The sequence below is a fragment of the Phragmites australis genome, chromosome 18 (genome assembly GCF_958298935.1).
Source record: "Phragmites australis chromosome 18, lpPhrAust1.1, whole genome shotgun sequence".
NCBI classification, from domain to species: Eukaryota; Viridiplantae; Streptophyta; class Magnoliopsida; order Poales; family Poaceae; genus Phragmites; species Phragmites australis.
In genome coordinates, this window is record NC_084938.1 from 10,305,411 (window position 1) to 10,325,357 (window position 19,947).

Sequence of the window (19,947 nt, forward strand, 5' to 3'; positions counted from 1 at the left end):
ACCATACCCATCAACTTCATTGATACGTTACTATATAACGTAGTTTTATTTATTCAATACTAAAAAAAAATTATCCCAGTCGGTTTGAAACACTCATTCCAATTGGTTTTTGGAACCAACTGAAGCAAATTGAAAAATCAATGTTTTTCCCAGACGGTTCCCACCCAACCGGAAAAATCATTTTCCCATTTCACCTAAAAATACTAAATCAATATTTTTTTATCAAAAATTGTTTTTTTCCGCCTGGGTCACCCCCCACAGTCACGTGTCAAGTCACAATCTACACGTTTTTTCATGTGAAATACATATGCGTGCGGTTTGTGAGAGTCGACATCACCCATCGCGTGACTATCCCACCTCATAGTTATAGCCGATAGCTATGGAATAATTTATTGTTTTGATTTTTCTTGCACAAAATTTTGGACAATTATTTGCACAAATCTTTGGATGATTTTTCCGGTTCCCATCCAACCGGAAAAATCATTTTCCCATTTCACCCAAAAATACTAATTCGGTATTTATGGGGCAAAAAAATCAATTTTTTTGCATTTGGTCACCCCTCACGACCGCGTGTCAAGTCATAAGCCACACGTTTTTTCTTGCATATCATCCCACCTCACAGTTATAGCTGATAACTGTGGAGTAATTTATTATTTTGATTTTTCTTGCATAAATCTTTGGATGATTATTTGGACATCTAAATGAGTTTAAATGAAAAGATTAGAAAGTTGCAGATCTTGTCGAGGGATACAATTTTTTATATAAAATATTTTTTCACCCGACTTTGTATGAATATATTATGAACTAACATATATTTCATTATAGACTTAGAACCCACACTAGTTTTTCTTCTTCCTCATTTCACTTATCTCTTTACTACAATCAATATTACAAATCCTCATTATTTCATTAAAAATATTTATGTGAAATTAGTAGTGTAATCTCTTTAGTTTGTGTCTATAAGGATAAATATTGTCCTTTTTACAATTCTTTAATGAATATTGGGGTTATAGTGTTACAAACAACCAGCATACAAAATATTAGTTGCCAAAAATAATTATGATCAAAAGTATTAATTGGCAAAATATTTTATGTAAAAAATATTAATTGAAAAAAGTTTTTGTCAAAATAGTACTTTTGATAATATTAGAATGGTCTTTTTAGTTTGTGTTTATAGTAGGATAAATGTTCATTTTGACCATTCTTTTTCCTATATATTTATCGGAATTCTATGTGTTACAAACCATATGCATATTAATTATTAGTTGTGAAAACATTTTCATCACATTATTTAAAAATATTTTTTTATCAAAATTATTAATAGTGAAATTGTTATTATTGATGGTCTATAAGCAAAACCGACTGAAATAAGGCATTATTTCAATCGGTTCGTGGTTAAAATTGACTGAAATAATATCATTATTATTTCAGTCAGTTTGTAAGTAAAACCAATTGGCAAAAAGTAATTATCCTAGTCGGTTGAGGATAATAACCAACTTGGATAATGAACTATATTATCCCAGTCGGTTGTGTAAATAACCGACTGTGATAATACCTTTTCAATTGACTGGGATAATATGAAGGTTTGTGGAGCGAAAAACTAACTAAGATAACTGTTTTCACATGCGGTTTTTCCTCTCCAATTGGAATAGAGGTTTATGAACCAACTGTGATTAAAATTAATTTTATCTCGGTTACACCATTGTTTCTCTTAGGCATGTTACGAATGACAATAGGAGATAAAATGTATAGTATTGTATACTCAGGATTACAGTGGTCATATTACTTTGAAAATGTAGTTAAGATTTAGGAAGCATAGAAAAACATTTAAACTTGTAACCATTGTCAATATGTGCTGGCAAATGAGTCTCATATGCTGGACTGGAATGCAAATACTTAGCAATTACAAAAGCAGTAAAATGTAACAGAAGGTATAAGAATGGATTATAAGCAAGGGAACTGTACCTTCTCATATATATAAGAGTACGTATGGATATATAAAAGTACTATTATAGCACTAGCAGGCGAAGACTAGCAATCTGGTACAATGCAGTGCGTGCAATGAATACATTAGCATAATATGACTTGCCAGCATAGTCTATACTAACACGTCAATCAACAGGAAGAAACTACCACCTGGTGTAACGACAGTTACCTTTTCATTTCTAATGCTGGGCTGGACAAAAACACAAGGTCCAGAAAGATTCTTGTAGAAGCTCTGACCATTCCAAATTGCATCGCCAATTATCTAGCTACTCCCGCACATACGCAAATCTCAACCATGTCATCACAACACGGTGGATGATATCACTAATCGTGGCCCCACCTAACTAACCCCACCCCTTTATTAAACACTCATCCCCTCCTCCATCCTAACCCTTTGCTGGTTCCCTCCTAACCACTCTTCCAAAACGACACACATACGATGACCTAACTCTACGATTTTTTCCTTCCACGTCGCGCCATTACCGTAAGGCGCAAACGGCTTTACGTGTGAAAGGAAACTACGGTAAACTCTTTTAGCGCTCGATGACCAACGAATGAGCCCCTTCAACTACTCAGCGTGTCGTGCGATGGTAGATATATACTCTATTTGGTTATAAATACACATTTTGAAAAAAATTAGTTAAACTTTCAAAACTTTGACTAACAACTTTTAAAAATATTTAGTTTAAAAACTTCAAAAATTATATATGTAAATTTATCTTAAAATTCTTTTATAATATCATAAATTCAATACATTTTATAAATAGATTCATCACAAGATGTTTTAATCACAAGATGTTTTAAGCACATCTTCAAAGCTTGTCACTATCTTTTCTTCGTGCGGGTTTATTACCATTAGTATTTTTTTGGTTGGGAACTAGAAAACACGAGAGGGACAATGTCCTTTTCTCCCATGACAACATGTAAGCACAAGATGGGGCTTCAAACCTTACCATTATTTTATCAGGAGCAGCAGCTGCTACGCTCTCACTCTAGATAGGAGATAGAGAGAAAAAGCTAAGGGTAAGATCGAGGTAACTAGCAGCAGTACTCCCTTTCTCTCTCTTGATGGATAGGTAGAGTGGGAGTCGATCAGAAGAAAAGCAAGTGTATCTTATCCAGCCGTACATTCATCATGCTTAATATTTATCTATTTAATAATTTTTCTATTATTTATTTATTTAATATGAATCTTAATATAAATGAAGGATTATGATAAATCATATTTGAGCTAGTGAAAATTTCGGTGAGAAGAAGGAAGCAGGCGACCTCGATCAAGAGAGGTGTAGGAAGCAGGCGGCCTTTCCCCGCTTGGCTTGGCTTTATGCCTACCCCGCTCGTACTCTTTCTCTACCCCTCTCTTCCCTACACCTCATACTCCCTAGGCGACGCCGCCGAGACAACCCCGCGCCACGCCTCCGTTCACATAGGCAGCTCGGCCTTGCCTTGCCGATAAAGAGAAGCGGGGAGCGCGTGCGCGCGGCGAGGCCATGGCGTTCCACGGTCACCTCCCGCACGAGATATCCATGCCGCCGCTCGGCGCGGACGACGCTGCTGCTGCTGCTGCCGCCGCCGCGTCAGGCGCGGGAGGCGCGCCGCCGGCGTGGATGAGGTACGGCGACGGGAGCTTCCTTCACCTGCAGACGACGTCGGACTCGTCCGCAGCAGGGGTGCAGTGGATGGGAGCAGGCGAGGACGCGGTCGCGGCGATGGGCGTCGGCAGCGTCGCGGTGGAAGCGGAGGCGGACGCGGCGCGGTGCAAGGCGGAGGTCCTAGCGCACCCGCTGTACGAGCAGCTGCTGTCAGCGCACGTGGCGTGCCTCCGCATCGCCACACCGGTGGACCAGCTCCCCCGCATCGATGCGCAGCTCGCGCAGTCGCAGGGCGTCGTCGCCAAGTACTCCGGCCTCGCCGCTTCCGCAGCCGGAGACGACGGCCGCGAGCTCGACCAGTTCATGGTGAGGACACCATCCACGACACCTGTCTCTCCTCTCTCTCCTCGTCTCGTTGCTGTTTGAATTGCGTCGGGATTGCTGGATGGTTGCGTGGGATTAATTACGGAATTCGGGTGCGTGCTTAGCGTAATTTAATCATGCGAAAGCTGATTAGAGGGGTTGTTTATTCCGGAGTTAAAAGCTAAAAGGCGCGCGTCCTTTGAGGCTTTGTTTGGATTTGCGAACATGTTTAGTTCTTCTCTCTAAATGTTGCTTGTTTGGAGTTTGAATTTTCATGATTTGGTTTGTGTTGCTTCTTGCGGCCTTAAATCAATCTTTTATCTCTATTTCTTCTTTGTTCTTGGTCAATGGTCAGTGAACTGCACAAAAGAAACAAGAGTATTTTCGACATACTTTTTCTTGGTTTGTGATTCGCACAGCTTCTTTGATCATTTCCTCCCTGTTCTTATTTCTTAATTTTTTTGAAGCAAGTTCTTATTTCTTAATCCTGTTCGTGTTTCATTTTTCTTATAAAAAGTAGTCTATTTTTGATTGGTTAGCCCCTAGCTAGCAATTCCGTGTTCTTGCAATCAAGCAGGGTTTTGTCTAATATTCTGCTGGGGTCTACAAAATATTCCAGAAACCTCCATTCATCAACCAATCTTCAAATAAGTTGGTACGAGAAATGATTTCGGGCGCCAGTACCGTCACATGCAAAATGTTTAGACACCGCTTTCGTTAAGCTGCCGGGAGGATTGGCAATTTGGGGCAGTTTCTCTGTAGAATGCTGCGTCTAGGTGGATGTAACAGATAGTGGAAAAAAGCAGGGGATTTTGTTGCTTCCAATCACGAGATAGGGAGGGCTAGGATGGAAGCAATCATGTCTCCCTCTCCTCTCGTCTCCAATGGACCCTGGCCATTGTCTGTTCTTTTTCCAAAGAAGGGTTAGTTCTTCTCTTCTCTGTCCCATCGACATGGGCGGGTTGCTTGACCGCCATAAATGTTGTAGGGACTTTGCGTTTCCTGTTATGGGTAGAGTCATGAGGGCAAAAATTGCCTAAGTTTGTAAAGATGTTTCATCCTTGCAGCCTCACCTTGGGTGTGCCTGTCACCATGCTCTAGGGATTATACATGTAGGTCCACCTGTTTCCGTAGTATTGTGTTAGGACAATGTTCCTTCACTCCGTGACATTGCAGTGCTAACTGCGAATGCATCGTCGTTTGATCGTCTGGGCTGAGTCAAAAGTGCAGTCAGTGGGTTGCAACAATCTTTGAAAAGATGCTAGGGCCCTGGATTTTGTTTATTTTAGTGTTGTTATTGTGTAAACTCCATTTGTTGTCTGCATTTGTGCAGGACCAGAACACCAAGTATGCTGAAAAATGGTCCAGAGTGCTCCGTGTTTGATTCTTTTTTTGACTACTTATAGGGCATGCCCTTGATCGTATCAAGGACCATGAGACCAGGACTACGATGCAGTACATAACCTAGGTCCCATGTAATTATAATCGATTTGGAATTCACGTTTTTTTATTTGCCCTAGCATAGAAAACACAAACAAGATTTCGTCACTTGTGTTCTTTGGTTGTCCTTGTCGGTTCTCTTGATTCTTTGGTGAATGTCCTGTGGTCCGCTCGACCTTGCAATAATAGACAGATAGTCATAAAGCATCATTATGCTTCGGCTAGAACTACCTAAGCTTGGAATAGTATCCCCGCATTACTGAAGTTGGGACCTATGTTGCACGGTACGGGGATACAACATTTTCAAAAAACAGCAATACGGGGATACGGTAAACCCCAAATACAATATTATAACCATAGTCGAATTGTGCATTACATAACAATATAATATCATAGAAATATAGGATAAAGAAACACGCTAAGCTCATCAAGAAGTGACAAGAACTCAATCTTCCCCTCCTAATATCTCCTCAAATTTCACTATTAGTCTATTACTAACAGTCTAACAGAGGAAGATGGAATGATGAGGCAAGATAAGAGAAGGATTGTGAGCAGGATGGAATGGAGAGGCAGGAGAGCCATATCGGAGCAGAGTGGAAGGGCGGCGGTGGCGGCACAGGCGCATCCCCACTCGGCGGCAATGCGCCTTTGCTTCATCGATGGAAAGGAGGGGCAGCGGCGGCGTGTCCCCACCCTGTGGTGGCGCGCCTCTGCTTCATCGACGGAGAGGAAGGGCGACGGCTCTGCGTGTTGTGCCTCTAGTCAATCCCGTGCACCTCTCAAAACCCTCTCTCACATGGGCCGGGTCGTATCCATGGAGTATCCTCTCCGTATCCTATTTATTCTGTATTTATTTTAAATAAGAAATAAGGGATACATGTGGATACACGTATCCCCATACCGTACGCGTTCTGGATGGCGATACGTAACATCTGGGAAGTATCTGTGCAACATAGGTTGGGACCATATAACTTCCTGTTTTAGATCATGTATTTTGAAAGATATGTTAACATTCTTGGGCAATTTTAGTTTTTGTATTGTTTATTGAGGATTAAAGCAAATCAAATTCCTTCACGCTTGGATCCTGAAACTCACTGCAGAATCATATAAATTAAATAACCCCTGTTTCAGTTCAATATATTTTTATGTGTAGTTTCAACAGTTCTGGAATCTCTACTCAGTTTATATACAATATTATGGAAGCAAATCCTACAAAAGGAATACTATTATAGAAGAGAATTTTGCTGAATTTCATAAGTTGATCTCTGTAAAAATGTGGAAGTTATTGGATATTGCAATTACATGTATGTGCCCCTTGCCTAACAGTTTACTATAATTTGATCATATTGGATGGTGTTTTTTGTTGAAATGTGGAAGGCACGAGAGTTGATTCTTGTTTTACTTTTCGCTCTCTCTTTTCCGCCCAATGTTGTTTGAGCAGAATGTGAAATCTTTTACTTAGAGAAGAGTGTCTGTAGGGATCAGTGACTTCCTAAGAGGGGGATGAATTAGAATACTTAAAACTAATTGGTTTAAAAAACTTCACAAGATAAATTTATCTCAATTTCCATCTAAATGTGTTCTAAGTTTATCTAATGTATCTACTCTATTGTTCAAAAAGTTTTGCAACCAATATCTAATCTTAGTAAACTACTCTAGGAAGGTAAGCATGCAAAGGAAGATTGCAAGTATGTAAATGTGGAAACAAAAATAAGATAGAGAGAGCAAACTCGGCGCAAGAGATTTTTATCATATGGTTTTGATGGCATAAACGTCACCTTTAGTCCACGTTAGAACAGCTATCTAGGCTATAGCTCCTGGATGGCACCCGGTTACAACCCTTACGCCATCTAGGCTTTAAGTAGGTTGAGCCATCAAGCTACCAAGGTAATGTCTCACCACAAGCTACTCTTCCGGTCATTTGCCGTCGTCTTCATTTCGGAGCTTGAGCCATTAAGTCAAGGGTCTTCGCGTCTCCATGCAAGCGTCTTGCCACAACTCCGCACCAAGTCGGAGGGTCAATAAGCATGAGGCACCAAGGTTTACGTTGCCGGCGAGTCACCAAGATTCTAAGGTGCCGGTGTACCACTTGGTACAATATAGGATCACTCCTTGATCTCCTCTCTAGTCAGTAACATCTAGCAACAACTCTCTGTAGGTCTAATAACACTAATCACTCCCTTAATCTTGTGCTAATTGTCTTGGATGATCACTTTTAGCACTTTGGTGGTTTGGATGTATTCTCAAGTGTCTATAAGTTTCTCTGAACTTCAGCACACTAAAATAACCGAGTTAGGAGGGTATTTATAGTCTTAAACCCCGTGAACTAGCCGTTGCCCAACGGTCATATTTTTTCCTTGACGCCGGATGTTCCGGCGATATCCTTTTCTGAACACCGGATCATCCGGTGCGTAGTCCACCCTCACAACCTGCCGATGTTAGCTGTCACTAGCTGTTGATCCTCTGATGTAATTCCATCTCTATTGGGTCGAAGAAAAATCTTCTGGAAAATGTTCCGGCGAAGCCTCCGGTGTGCGCAACTTCATGCGTCGGACCATCCAGCGTGTGGAACACTTAAAAACCAGCTCATGAAAAACACTCTGGCGTAGCCACTTCTTCATCACTGGACCATCCGACGTGTCCAGCCTATGAACCTTCTTCTGAGAATACTCCGGTGTGCAAAACTTCATATCGTCGGACCATTCGGCGTGTGCAAGACGCCCGGAAAAATACTCCGGCGTGTACAATTGGCTCTACACCGGACCATCTGCGTGTACATTTTTCCTGAGACTTCTCCAATTCAATCAATTTTTGTCCTGCTTGCGGTGACTTCTTTGTGTATTGCATCCATAAGACCTACTAAGGCATATATTTGACAAACATGTTAGTCCTATTGATTATGTTATTATTAATTACTAAAATCACACATATCCTAAAAAGGTCATGTTTGCTACAGTGGCAAAACCCACTTTTAAAGTTTGTGTTCCTCCCTATAAAACCAAGCCACCGCACCCTCCCTTCCTCCCCCTTGCAAATACGTCATAGTTTGAGACTCTCCTTCTAACAGTTTGAGCTTGTTGCTTGCGTGGCCTACTGGATTGGGCATGCATCTTAATAGTGATCTTGTGTAACGAAGAAACCTTTCAGTTTCTGAGCAAAGAGTTTATTCATCGCACCATGCCGCTATTAAGACGTGGGCCCGTTCCAATAGGCAACATGGGTAATGGCCTTCGTACTAGTCATAAGTCATAACACAAGGGCACCGCTTCATCTATTTCATCAAGTGGAGTGGGGTGAGTAATGACAAGAGGGCATTTCAAAGCATCACACTTGTAGGGAGAAGTTCGCTAAATGAGTGAGTTATAGGTGCAAATTTAAACTGAGTAACTTGCAGTTTTTTTCTTATAATTTCCTTTTTATATATAGCCATAGTGATAGTTCATTATACCTTGTTTAATTCTTCATGTCGCCTATATTGTTAGTGGCCATTTAACACCCTCCTTTTTGCATCTCTTATTTTCAGGCCTTTTATCCTTTGATTTTTTTTCTCTTTGTGAGAGATTTTCTGTTTGAGTTTGATTCTTTCATCACATTTGTCAATTACATTCCATCGAACCAATAACTTTTTTTTCATTTCATAGACACACTTTGTCTTGCTACTCTGCTCATTCAAAGAACAACTACAACAGCATGTCCGTGTTCACGCTATGGAAGCAGTGATGGCTTGTTGGGAACTTGAACAAAATTTACAGAGTTTGACAGGTATTGTCCTCCAGTTCTTGTAGGTTTTATTTAATTTACAAAAGCAACATGTCGTTTGTCCACCATGTCCATACTTTTCAAATGAGTAGTTAATTTTCTACTTGATTCAACTAGAACTTCTGATGCAGTCATGTTTTTTTTTGTCTAATGCTGGACCTCCTTTTTTTGTAAAAAAATATATAATTTCTCTTTTGCTCAAAGAACTGTCGTTTATGTGATGGGTCTTGTTGTGCGTAATTGGTGAATTTTCTAGAAAAGTTTTAAGCTGAATCCGTCACAATAATTGAGACTCTTGATTTTTCCAGTATATCTTTTATTCTGTGTATGCAGTGGTCTGGTTTCCAATTTGGCCAGTAGTCAGCAGAAAAGTTTGAGCATCTTTTCCGAATGTTGTTTCTGAAATATAACTGACCTGTACATGGTGTGAGACATTTAAAATTTGTTGACAATGATGATCCTAAAAGAATGTGTTGGACAGACACATTGTTTGTTCTTTCCTCGACTAGCTCGGACTTACATGTGGGAAAAACTGTGCTCAGTTGCGGCTAGCCTAGTATCTGCCATGAATAAATCGCAGTAGCATTGCCCATTCCCCTGACGTAGTATTACGTACTAGTTATATGTTTTGCTGGAGCTAGCATAGGCCTTATGTGCTGAGTCTTGTTATGCTGTCAAATTTCCAAGTTATTAACTGGAAGTGCATTGATAGGTGCCTCGCCTGGTGAGGGCACGGGTGCAACCATGTCAGATGGTGAAGATGACCAGGCCGATAGTGAGGCTAACATGTATGATCCTAGCTTGGACGCAACGGATGCTATGGGCTTTGGCCTTCCCACCGAAAGTGAACGGTCCCTAATGGAACGTGTTCGTCAAGAGTTAAAGCACGAGCTCAAGCAGGTCGAGAGTGAACTCCTATTATTATTCTGGAGAAGCTCACTGTGATTCCCGAACTCTAGATAAATGGACATGTTGATAAATCTCAGTAATCACTTGCCAATTACAGGGTTACAAAGAGAAGCTTATAGACATCCGAGAAGAAATTCTTCGCAAGCGAAGAGCAGGAAAGCTCCCTGGAGACACAACTTCCACACTGAAAGCTTGGTGGCAATCTCATTCGAAGTGGCCATACCCAACAGTAAGTGTCGAGACACGGGCCACATGATTAGTTTCTTCATGCCGTATGAACATGTCAGCATAACACTGCGAGTCTTCATATCTTGTGCCTTCTTTGAGTAATGCGAGTTTCATACTTTGTCATGATGTCCCATGCTATACAGCGCGCTTTTTGTTGTCTATACAATTTTGCAACTTTCTCACTATTATTCTGGATTTTGTGTTTGGCAACAAATTTATATGATTGGTCCTTTTGTTCCGTGCAGGAGGAAGACAAGGCTCGGCTAGTGCAAGAAACAGGGCTACAGCTAAAGCAGATCAACAATTGGTTCATCAATCAAAGGAAAAGGAACTGGCACAGCAACCCATCTTCCTCCTCCAATGTCAAAAGCAAACGCAAACGGTACCGTATTAATCTTTTCCACCTGTCGTATAACCTCGAGTTCCACTGATAAATTGATGTGTACTTAATTTGAACAAAAAAGCAATGCAGGTGATAGCAATTCATAGCGCTTCATGGAGATCATTGCCGAGGGCTGAACGCCGAATGAGTGAGCTCGCGGTGAACGCATAAAAAAACCCAGAAGGCTGCAATATGCAGAGGTGCTTAGATCAGAAAGCTTTTCAGCAGAAGCAGGATCAACAGCTATTAGAATACCAATTGTTATTTATGGACGGAACTAATTGCCTCCATAGGTAATCATATAGTGTCTGTCAGTGCTTGATTTAAAGATCAGAGGAAGCTTTTCCAAAAGGGTTGTATAAGTGGCGACATTTCTATTTGATTGCTAGATACCACATGGTAATAGTGCTTAGTAGATCGACGTTTATGTTCTCTTCTACAAACACAGTAGAACCCCAATGTTTTAACCGTCCTTTAAACAATTTTTTGATCGGACGTGTATATGTATGCGTACATGTATGTATTTTGTTTATGTCCTTGGTATGGGCGGGTTAGGTGCTGCACCTCGCGTTTTAATCTGCTATTGTTCAGCTTTTTGTTTGGTTGTTGGCTCGCTGCTATACGAGTTTTGGAGTTCTGTCAATAATCAGGCTCGGGTGGTTGTTGGAAATTCTGTTGGGGATCTATTTTTAGGGAATCACCTAGCTTTGTCTTGCTCAAATCATTTTTTGAATTAAATGTTGAACGCTGGGTTTCTACAAGTTGGTGCAGATAGCAGTTAAAACTTTCAACTCTAATTGGCGACACTTCAACCATAATTAGCATTTCTTAACTACCAAAATGTTCATTATTACGAGAAGGAAACCTTCTGCCGGACGAAATGGATGCCGTTCTAGATGTGGCTCATCCGATGGTGTAGAACCCAGGATTGGACATGTAGACCTGACATTGTCCCATGCAAACCATCTTTATAATGTAAATCTCCTTGATTTCTGGTGTCATGGTTGAGCCACATCACCTCTCCTGTCATCCACCGTTCGATCGAAGGCCACGCTAATGAAAGCCGTCGGATCGCACTGGATCTAACCGAGTTCTTCCGCCCCCTCGGCCACGTCTACTCCGCAACCGCCCTAAGGCCGTCACTTTGTCGATCGCCTCCCTTCTTCCCTGCGTGCGGCCACTTCCCTCCTCCTACCCTCTCGGTGCGATGTCGCTTCAAAGCACAACACTCCCTCACTGTGGCTTTCTAGAGTCGGTTGGCGCCCATCCTGCACTACCACCCCCCTCAGCGCCGGTTTTTGGAAGGTTTGTGAAGGCGGTTTTGGAGATCTTGGCAACGGGCATGGCGATCCTGTGCTGAGCTGAGTGCGTGCACGGGATCCAGGGGATAGGTGTCGAGCTCGAGATCTTGATGCAGATCCGGGAGGGCCTAGTGTGACAACCGGAACTACTTGCTACAGGGGCGAAGCGGTTGCCAATATAGACAATAATGCTTGCCATGTTTGCTACCATAGCTTCGTTCTACGTCACCAGCCGGTGAATCCACCCGCTTGCCCGTTCGCCTGCTCGCTCACCACATTAGTCTTCTCCTTCGAAATGCTAGCTCGTTGCGGCTTTCAACCCGCGGGAAGATGTTCCTCACACGCGCCTACCATGACATTCTCCAGGCCAGAGTTGCCTGCCCCTCCCCATTTCCCTCTCCTTGTTTAGCCTTCTTATCCATCGGCGCAATCGGCCTGTCACACGTCTCCCAGGAAGCTACCTCTCCTATTGGGGGTGGGAGGAGGTGGAACGACAATGTGAATGGCACAATCGGCCTGTCACACTTCTCCGTGCCAACACCGCCGCCTCCTCTCCACATCATCGCCACCCGATTTGGCCACCGCACTACATCTCCCTCCTCCGATGCGCAGCCTCCACATTCTTTGCCTAGGGATAAGGGGAAGCGCAACGGTTGGGGAGACAGAGTTATGGCGAGGTGGTCAGCACATGGACTGCAGCGTAGTCGGAGAGCTCGAGGAAAGGGAGTGGAAACATATAAATATGGTTATACACTTGTGAATTTCTCACATCAAATTCACACTGGTGATAAGATTGAGCACGTGCCTTATGTATTTGATAATCTAGTTGACAAATGTTCTATGTCGAAGACCATATAAACCGAGAATGGTCAATTGTGATGAAGATGAAGCGTAGAAAGTGAAATGGGAAAAGAATGGAATGATGTAGAAAGTGAACCGTATCATGTCATTACTCTTGGGGACCTTTTTGATAATGCCTGTGACAGTCATACATGGATTAGAAGAGATACAGAGGGAACAATTGTTGATCATAGTATAAGTTCCAATCAAGAAACTTAGTAATTCACTAAAAGGTTCAATATTTTTGCTTTTTTCTATAGTTCAATATTATACAGTTGTGCTAAGATTATGCATAAGTTGGAATGTTTCTTTTTAACTGTTTGTATTCTTCAGGTCTTGGCTGCGTGGTATGAACCATTTCCACTAGTTTGTCAAGTGGTCCTTTTGTATATTCTTCCGGGAGTTTACTTTGTGATATGATCTAGAGAGTGTGTTTAGAAGTCTTCAATAAACGTGCTGTTTAATGTGAAAAGTTTGTATCTCATTCTGAAAATCAATAGGATTATGAAAAATTGACGTCTTTACTTACACAATTATATTATTTAAGTTGTTACAAAAAAAAAGACACGCATATTTCAGTTATTGGTTTCGTTGGCAGAAGGTAAATATAATTTATATCCCTTAAGCAAGCAGAAAGGAACAGCTAGTTCAGTCGCGAAGTTCCATTTTCTTATACTCTTGAAGGTAGGTAGTTCGAATTCCACTAAAAACACCTATATTTTTGCACACAATAACAGGATAACTACACTGACAAATGGGCCCCACATTCGAAACGGGAAAAATTGAGATTGCAGCAGTTGTGAATCGACCACATGATCCACGATTCGGAGCAACATCTGGTCATACATGTGAACCATGATGATAACATTGGGCTCCAAGGTGGGTCCTCCAGTTCACGGGACAAGTGGTGGATGGATCGTCTTTGCCCCGTCGGCTGACAGACCCAGACGAGCTCCAACGTTTCGGTACAGTATCCGCCCGTTTTCAAATTTTTCTTTCCTTCTTTCTATAAAAATAGTAAAACTTTTTTTATTCTATAATTCATGATGAATTTAATTTAAAATGATTCATCTTAATATCCCTTATATATTTCAAAATAAAAATCTCTAAGGAAGGCTACTTCTAAAAATTCTAGCAAATTTTAAGGCCTCAAAGAAATTCTCAAAATCTAAAAAACTCATTAATATTTCTCTCATGTGGCATAATAATTTCACTAAAATTATTTTCAACCCTAGGTTATTTGGTAAAAAATTGATTACCTTTACAATGCTATATTTATATGCATTTTTTGATTTCATATGATATTCTCTTTTTAATTTAATTTGAATTCAAATATGCATAAATTCATACAGACGTTTATGGAATGCATATAAATATGAATGTACACAAATTGGGGTGTTCACAAAAAATCATCACAATCAACATAGCTCATCTCATCCATCTAACCAAATAGAAAATTGATTTATCACATCCATCCTAACCATCTAGAAAATTAGATTATCCCATAAAAAAACATAAATGACCATATCACATCCAACCTCACCCTCCAACCAAACGCACTCTTAGGTCATGGCGCAAAATGGATTTATACAGTCATGCTCAATAGTCAACTCATCGGGGTAATATATTTTCTTTACATGTATGGATATATTGAAACCTATATAACCATATAGCTTTGTTGGATTTATCAAATTTTAATTAATTTACTTAAGTTGGATTCATCGTAATGTTGAAGAGCACTTTAACAAAAATGTGAAGGGCTAATTTGGATCATGTGAAATTTTCAGGAATTTCATGAGAACATGGCCATAATAAGCAGGGCACATAAAATGGATGAAATTATATGATAAAAATATTTATAATCCATTCATTTTATCTTATTTTAATTGATTGACTCACGTCAAGACTAATACCTGGTTAATATTGTAATTTCATCTGTTTATAACTGATTGCTTTTTAGCTCTCGCCTTTCTTTCCCTCCATTTTTTCTTTTCCTCAATTTTTTCTCTCATCGTTCTGCTCGCGCTCACATTTTTGGGGCTCTCACAAATATCAAGCGCCTGCAACATTTTGGGTGCATATGGTGACCCCACCTTCCATAGAGATTAGGGATGAAGGTGTAGCAAAATGGCTCCAAAAAAGAATTTCACCAATCCGCTAACATCCCTTAAGATCTAATCACCTCCCCATTCCACACCAACAAAGTAAGTGGGTCCCCCCCACCCCACATCACACAACTCTACAACTCCCCTTAGCTAGCTTGCTATGGGCGGTACCACGGCAGGACCTGCATCTTCCTCTAGTCCAGTAGGTTTGCAACCTTGATCCCACTCTTTACTCTGTTGAGGCTACGACACAATCCCTTCCATTTCGTCTCTTCTTAGTCTCCTGCTAATTTGTTACGTAGTTACCTTCCTAATTCTTTAATACTCCACTTGTTGATTTTTTTATTTGGAATACTTTTCCCCTATTAGGTTTTTTCCCATCTGCTTGTAGGAAATGATGCTACATCTAGTTCTGGAACTGCCAAGAACTCAAGCAGGCTGGCCAGCCGGCCCCGTGTCAAATATGATTGAGAAAGTGTATGATCATACCAATATGATTAAATAGTTAATTATGATGAATCTACTATATCGAGTGAATAGTCAAGCTATCACAAGGGTGATATGTATCTCTCTTTGAACTTGACTGGTTGATATACGTGTTCGCCTGGTCGTAGAGCACGACGCGACCACTCGGTGATGGTCGAGGACGCGACAGACCTACTCGAGAAACTGGTCGAGAAGTATGACCACCTGCTTGGGACTGGTCGCGAATCTGATCGAGAAACTGCTTGAGTAGTTTGACGCGTACGATATTGGATTGGTCTACTCTAACTCTTCTTTCACTGCACTGCGTGTCAAGTGGTAACGATCTATGATATTCTACTTGTATAATTTTCTGGATGAATATGGTAAAAAAAATTATTTTTAGCCTAACGTAGCCAATCCGTTCCCGACATCCTCTACCCTGTCAACCATAGGATGCGTGCTCTCTTGTTCCACCGCGGCACACCTTCCTCCTGGGCCGAAGCGCTCACCACAGCGACCTTCCTGATGAACATTCGATCCTGCACCTCCAGTGGCCGTGTCACCCCCCATGAGCTACTTGATTTTGGACATGGACACATCAGCAACATCTCAAGAAGAATTGTCTCCTTAATGTTCTGCAATTTCCAAGAAGTATTTGCCTTTATGATGTGCTCATATTTATCAGCTATTCTTCTTACAGTAACTTCTCTCAGGGTATTTGTGCACATCATGAGATACCTTGACCTGAAACCAATCACAATCGGTTCTTTTGAACCATATATAAACCAAGGGCAGCCAGACCATGAGTATTTAGCACTGATCCTCCCACACTTGATCGGTGGCTTCTTGAACTTGTCTCTACCTTTGAAGACCATGCCAACTGCAAAAACCGTGGGCATTCATCTGTCTATTATTTCCACTAGTGGGTTATCCACGCCTTGGCGAAGAGTAATTTGAATAGCGGATTGAGAGCCATTGCTAAGAGTGTTTGATTTCAACATGTGAAGTTACATTATACTCCCTCTGGTCAAGAAAACATGATATCTTTTAACATGGTTCTGGTCAATTTTAAGCTTTGATATCAACATCTTTAAAATTATTAGGATAGAAACATGAAAATTATGTCTAAATTTGTTTTGAAGAATACTTTCATAATTTCTCAATTTTATTAGATCTCATAAACATGTTCCAATAAAAAATAGTGGTCAAAGCTACGTTTTATAGACCATGTTGTTCAAAACTTTTAGTATTTGGACGTGGGAGTAGATATGTGGGAGTATTATGCATGTTGTCAGTGATATGAGAACCGGGGCATAGTGCCACGTGGTGCCCTCCCTCGGGGACCATGTTCTCGAGGGCCCGAGAAAAGCCAAGTTCGGGAGGGGGTGCTCGGGGTCAAGAACAGTTGGTCCTCAAGTACCCAGAGTTTTCTGAGGACCTGAGAAGAGCCAAGTCCGGGAGGGGGTGCTCGGGGCCAAGAACAGTTGGTCCTCGAGTATCCAGAGTTCCCCGAGAACCCGAGAAGGACCAGGCCTGGGAGGGGGTGCTCGGGCCAAGAACAGTTGGTCCCCGAGTATCCAGAGTTCCCCGAAGACCCGAGAAGCCCCTTGCCGGTGGACCCCGCAAGGACTCCACAATGAGGTGTCAATCGGTGGGAGGCTCGATGTTGCATTTAAGGGGGAGCGTGGCCAGTCACATCCAATCACTCCTCCCCACGCCTATCGTACTGAGTACGTCAGTCCCTGCCACCGCCTGGTAGGAAGGTGTGAGAGCAATTAATGCGGCAGGTCCCATCGCATGTTCCTTTGCGGGGCCCATGGAGATAGACGGTATGAAGATATCTTCGATGAGCTCGAGGTTTATCGCCCATCGCCCCGTTGCGTCAGACCGTGTCAGTCCTACTCTGACCAGACGGGCGTGAAGGGGTACTCAGAGGCTGGCCGGTGGGCCCCCCTTGCACCTGCTAAAGTTGGGACGTGAAGACCGACGAGACCGTCCAAGGGGCGTATTTTCAACTCCTTGTAACATCAAACTGTAGACCCATGATGTTTGTTTTTTATTTATTATTTACGGGAACTTGTGCCCCCGTTCCGGACACACCCTGGAGGGCCTCCCCCTATAGATAAAAGGGGGAGCACTTCGTAGAAGAGAGGACAAGCTCAAGCAAACAAGAAGCCCAACCGAAGCTGAAGCTCAACACGAGTCAACATCACCTTGTAACATATAGGGCTAGAGATCCAGAGAAAGGCATTCCAAGAGCATTAATAACACACTAGACACATGGAAGTAGGCTATTACGTCTTCGTGCGACCTGAACCTGTATAAATTCTTGGTGCATTTATTCCCACTAAACCGACGATCACTCGTCCTGCCTAAGTCCCATACACACGCATTAACCTCATGTACGAGGTAGATCCAGGACCAGCCCCCGGCCAAATCTCAAAGGGGGTCTCTCAGGATCCCCGCTTGCGGTCTTCATCCACCGACACATGTGTTTAAATATGTTCCAATAGAAAATAGCAGTCGAAGGTATGTTTTGTAGGCCATGTTGTTGGAAACTTCAAGTATTTGGACCGTGGGAGTAGATATATGCGAGTATTATGCATGTCCTTTTATTTTGTTGCTTTAGTATTGTTGATTTTTTAAAGAATCTTTAACTTGCCGATGAGTTTGGGAAGTAATCTCACTATTAAAATAAGAAATTTAACACTATGCTTCCGACAATGCCTTCAGCCCAAGCTGGAGGCAGTGTCACGAGTTGTACTCCAATAACTTGTTACAAAAACAAAGAATAAGAAAGGCTGATTTGCCCCCCCCCCCCCCCCCAAAGGCAAAAATTCAATTTTGTACAACATACGTGACCGTATTTGCTTAAATGGACAACTATTTTTCGTATTTACAATTTTAGCACATGTATTCGGCACACGGTGTGCCGAAAATGCCTTTTTCGGTACACCGGTATTCGGCACACGGTGTGCCAAAAATGACTGTATTCGGCACACCGTGTGCCGAATATAACCAAAAAGCGTATTCGGCACACGGTGTGCCGAATACAGTTGGTATTCGGCACACCGTGTGCCGAAATACCCTTTTTCGTACTCCTCCCATTTATGTGATTTGACTGTGTAATTTATGTAACAAAATTAAAAAATTGCTAATCTGAAATATTTTAAAATGCATGAGTAAAAAAACAGTCTTTAAGGCGACCAATAGTCTTAACAGGGTATATTCGAACATGCGCAAGATTAATAAGGTATCAGTGATCATCTTAAAATGGCAATAGAAAGTGATGATGTAGATTAACGAAATCGTCGAGGCATTGGTGGTATGAAATCGTCGTCGTCATCATCTGGAGGTATCACGATTGGAGCACGTGCTCTTGTATGGTTCGTTGAACCTTGTACCGTGTGGCTGTGGCTGGTGGAACGTCGAGGCATAGATGGCATGAAATCGTCGTCATCGTCGTCGTCTGGAGGTATCACGGTTCGAGCATGTGCTCTTGTATTGTGCGTTGAACCTTCTCCTGTGTGGCTGGTGGAACGCCGAGGCATTGGTGGCATGAAATCGTCGTCGTCATCGTCTGGAGGTATCACGATTGGAGCACGTGGTCTTGTATGGTTCGTTGAACCTTGTACCGTGTGGCTGTGGCTAGTGGAACGTCGAGGCATTGATGGCATGAAATCGTCGTCATCGTCGTCGTCCGGAGGTATCACGGTTCGAGCACGTGCTCTTGTATTGTTCGTTGAACCTTCTCCTGTGTGGCTGATGGAACGCCGAGGCATTGGTGGCATGAAATCGTCGTCGTCGTCGTCTTCAGGTATCGCGGTAGTAGGATGTGCTCTTGTAGTAAGAGTTGAACCTTCTCCTGTGTGGCTGGTGGAACGCCGAGGCATTAGTGGCATCAAATTTTCATCAGCTCTTGTACCCCTTGGGTTCGCTGATCTTCGTCGTCTTTGACGCGAACCAGGCAGCACACCCCCGCCGAAGAGCATTTGCATTGCCAAGAGGTGTGGTATTTCTTTGTTGATTAACTCCGCGTCTTCTGGGAATGCCTAAAGCAGAAGAGGGGTATTCGAATAAAAAACAATAAGACAACTATGGTGATGAAATAGAAAATGACGAACCTGTATGTGGGATGCATACTGGTCGGGCAACATCGCCATCCTTCGTTGCCTCATACAGAAACCAAGTAAAGAAGGATGGTTGGCTAGTTCGCAAATCCTGAGGTATATTCGGCGGTGCTCATGTAATAGGGCCCTAAGGTCATCGGTTGTTACATGTAGAAGTGGAACGGTGAACGCAGAACATGGCGGTCTTGTATTTAATTTAGACACAGCTTGGATTAGGTTGCTCTCTTTGAAGGGATCATCCTTCCCTCCACGCACAACCTGCAAGCAGGCAGTTAATGCTATATCGATCGTTGTATATGTCCATGGGAAGGCAGTAGTAGAATTTCTCGCCATATTGAGATTTCCCTGCAACTTTTTTGGTCTGCACCAAAGCACGATTCGTTGGTTATTTAATAAACAATAAACATGTATGAAATGTCGAAAATGATATATACAAATACTTAATAA

General features: G+C 42.1%; 1 protein-coding gene across 2 annotated transcripts; it reads left to right on the forward strand.

Annotated features, from left to right (window-relative positions):
• Window positions 1–3,240: 3,240 nt before the first annotated feature.
• Window positions 3,241–11,260, forward strand: LOC133898333 (homeobox protein knotted-1-like 13). Of its 2 annotated transcripts, none has more exons than XM_062338994.1 (6): window positions 3,241–3,944; window positions 9,023–9,143; window positions 9,853–10,040; window positions 10,147–10,278; window positions 10,523–10,659; window positions 10,742–11,260. In XM_062338994.1, exons 1-6 carry the CDS (start codon window positions 3,477–3,479, stop codon window positions 10,764–10,766), a joined length of 1,071 nt encoding a protein of 356 aa, XP_062194978.1. In that variant the 5' UTR covers window positions 3,241–3,476; the 3' UTR covers window positions 10,767–11,260. The 2 variants fall into 2 exon arrangements, with proteins under 2 accessions (XP_062194978.1, XP_062194979.1); XM_062338995.1 differs by having other exon boundaries at window positions 10,750–11,260.
• The last annotated feature ends 8,687 nt before the right edge of the window (window positions 11,261–19,947 follow it).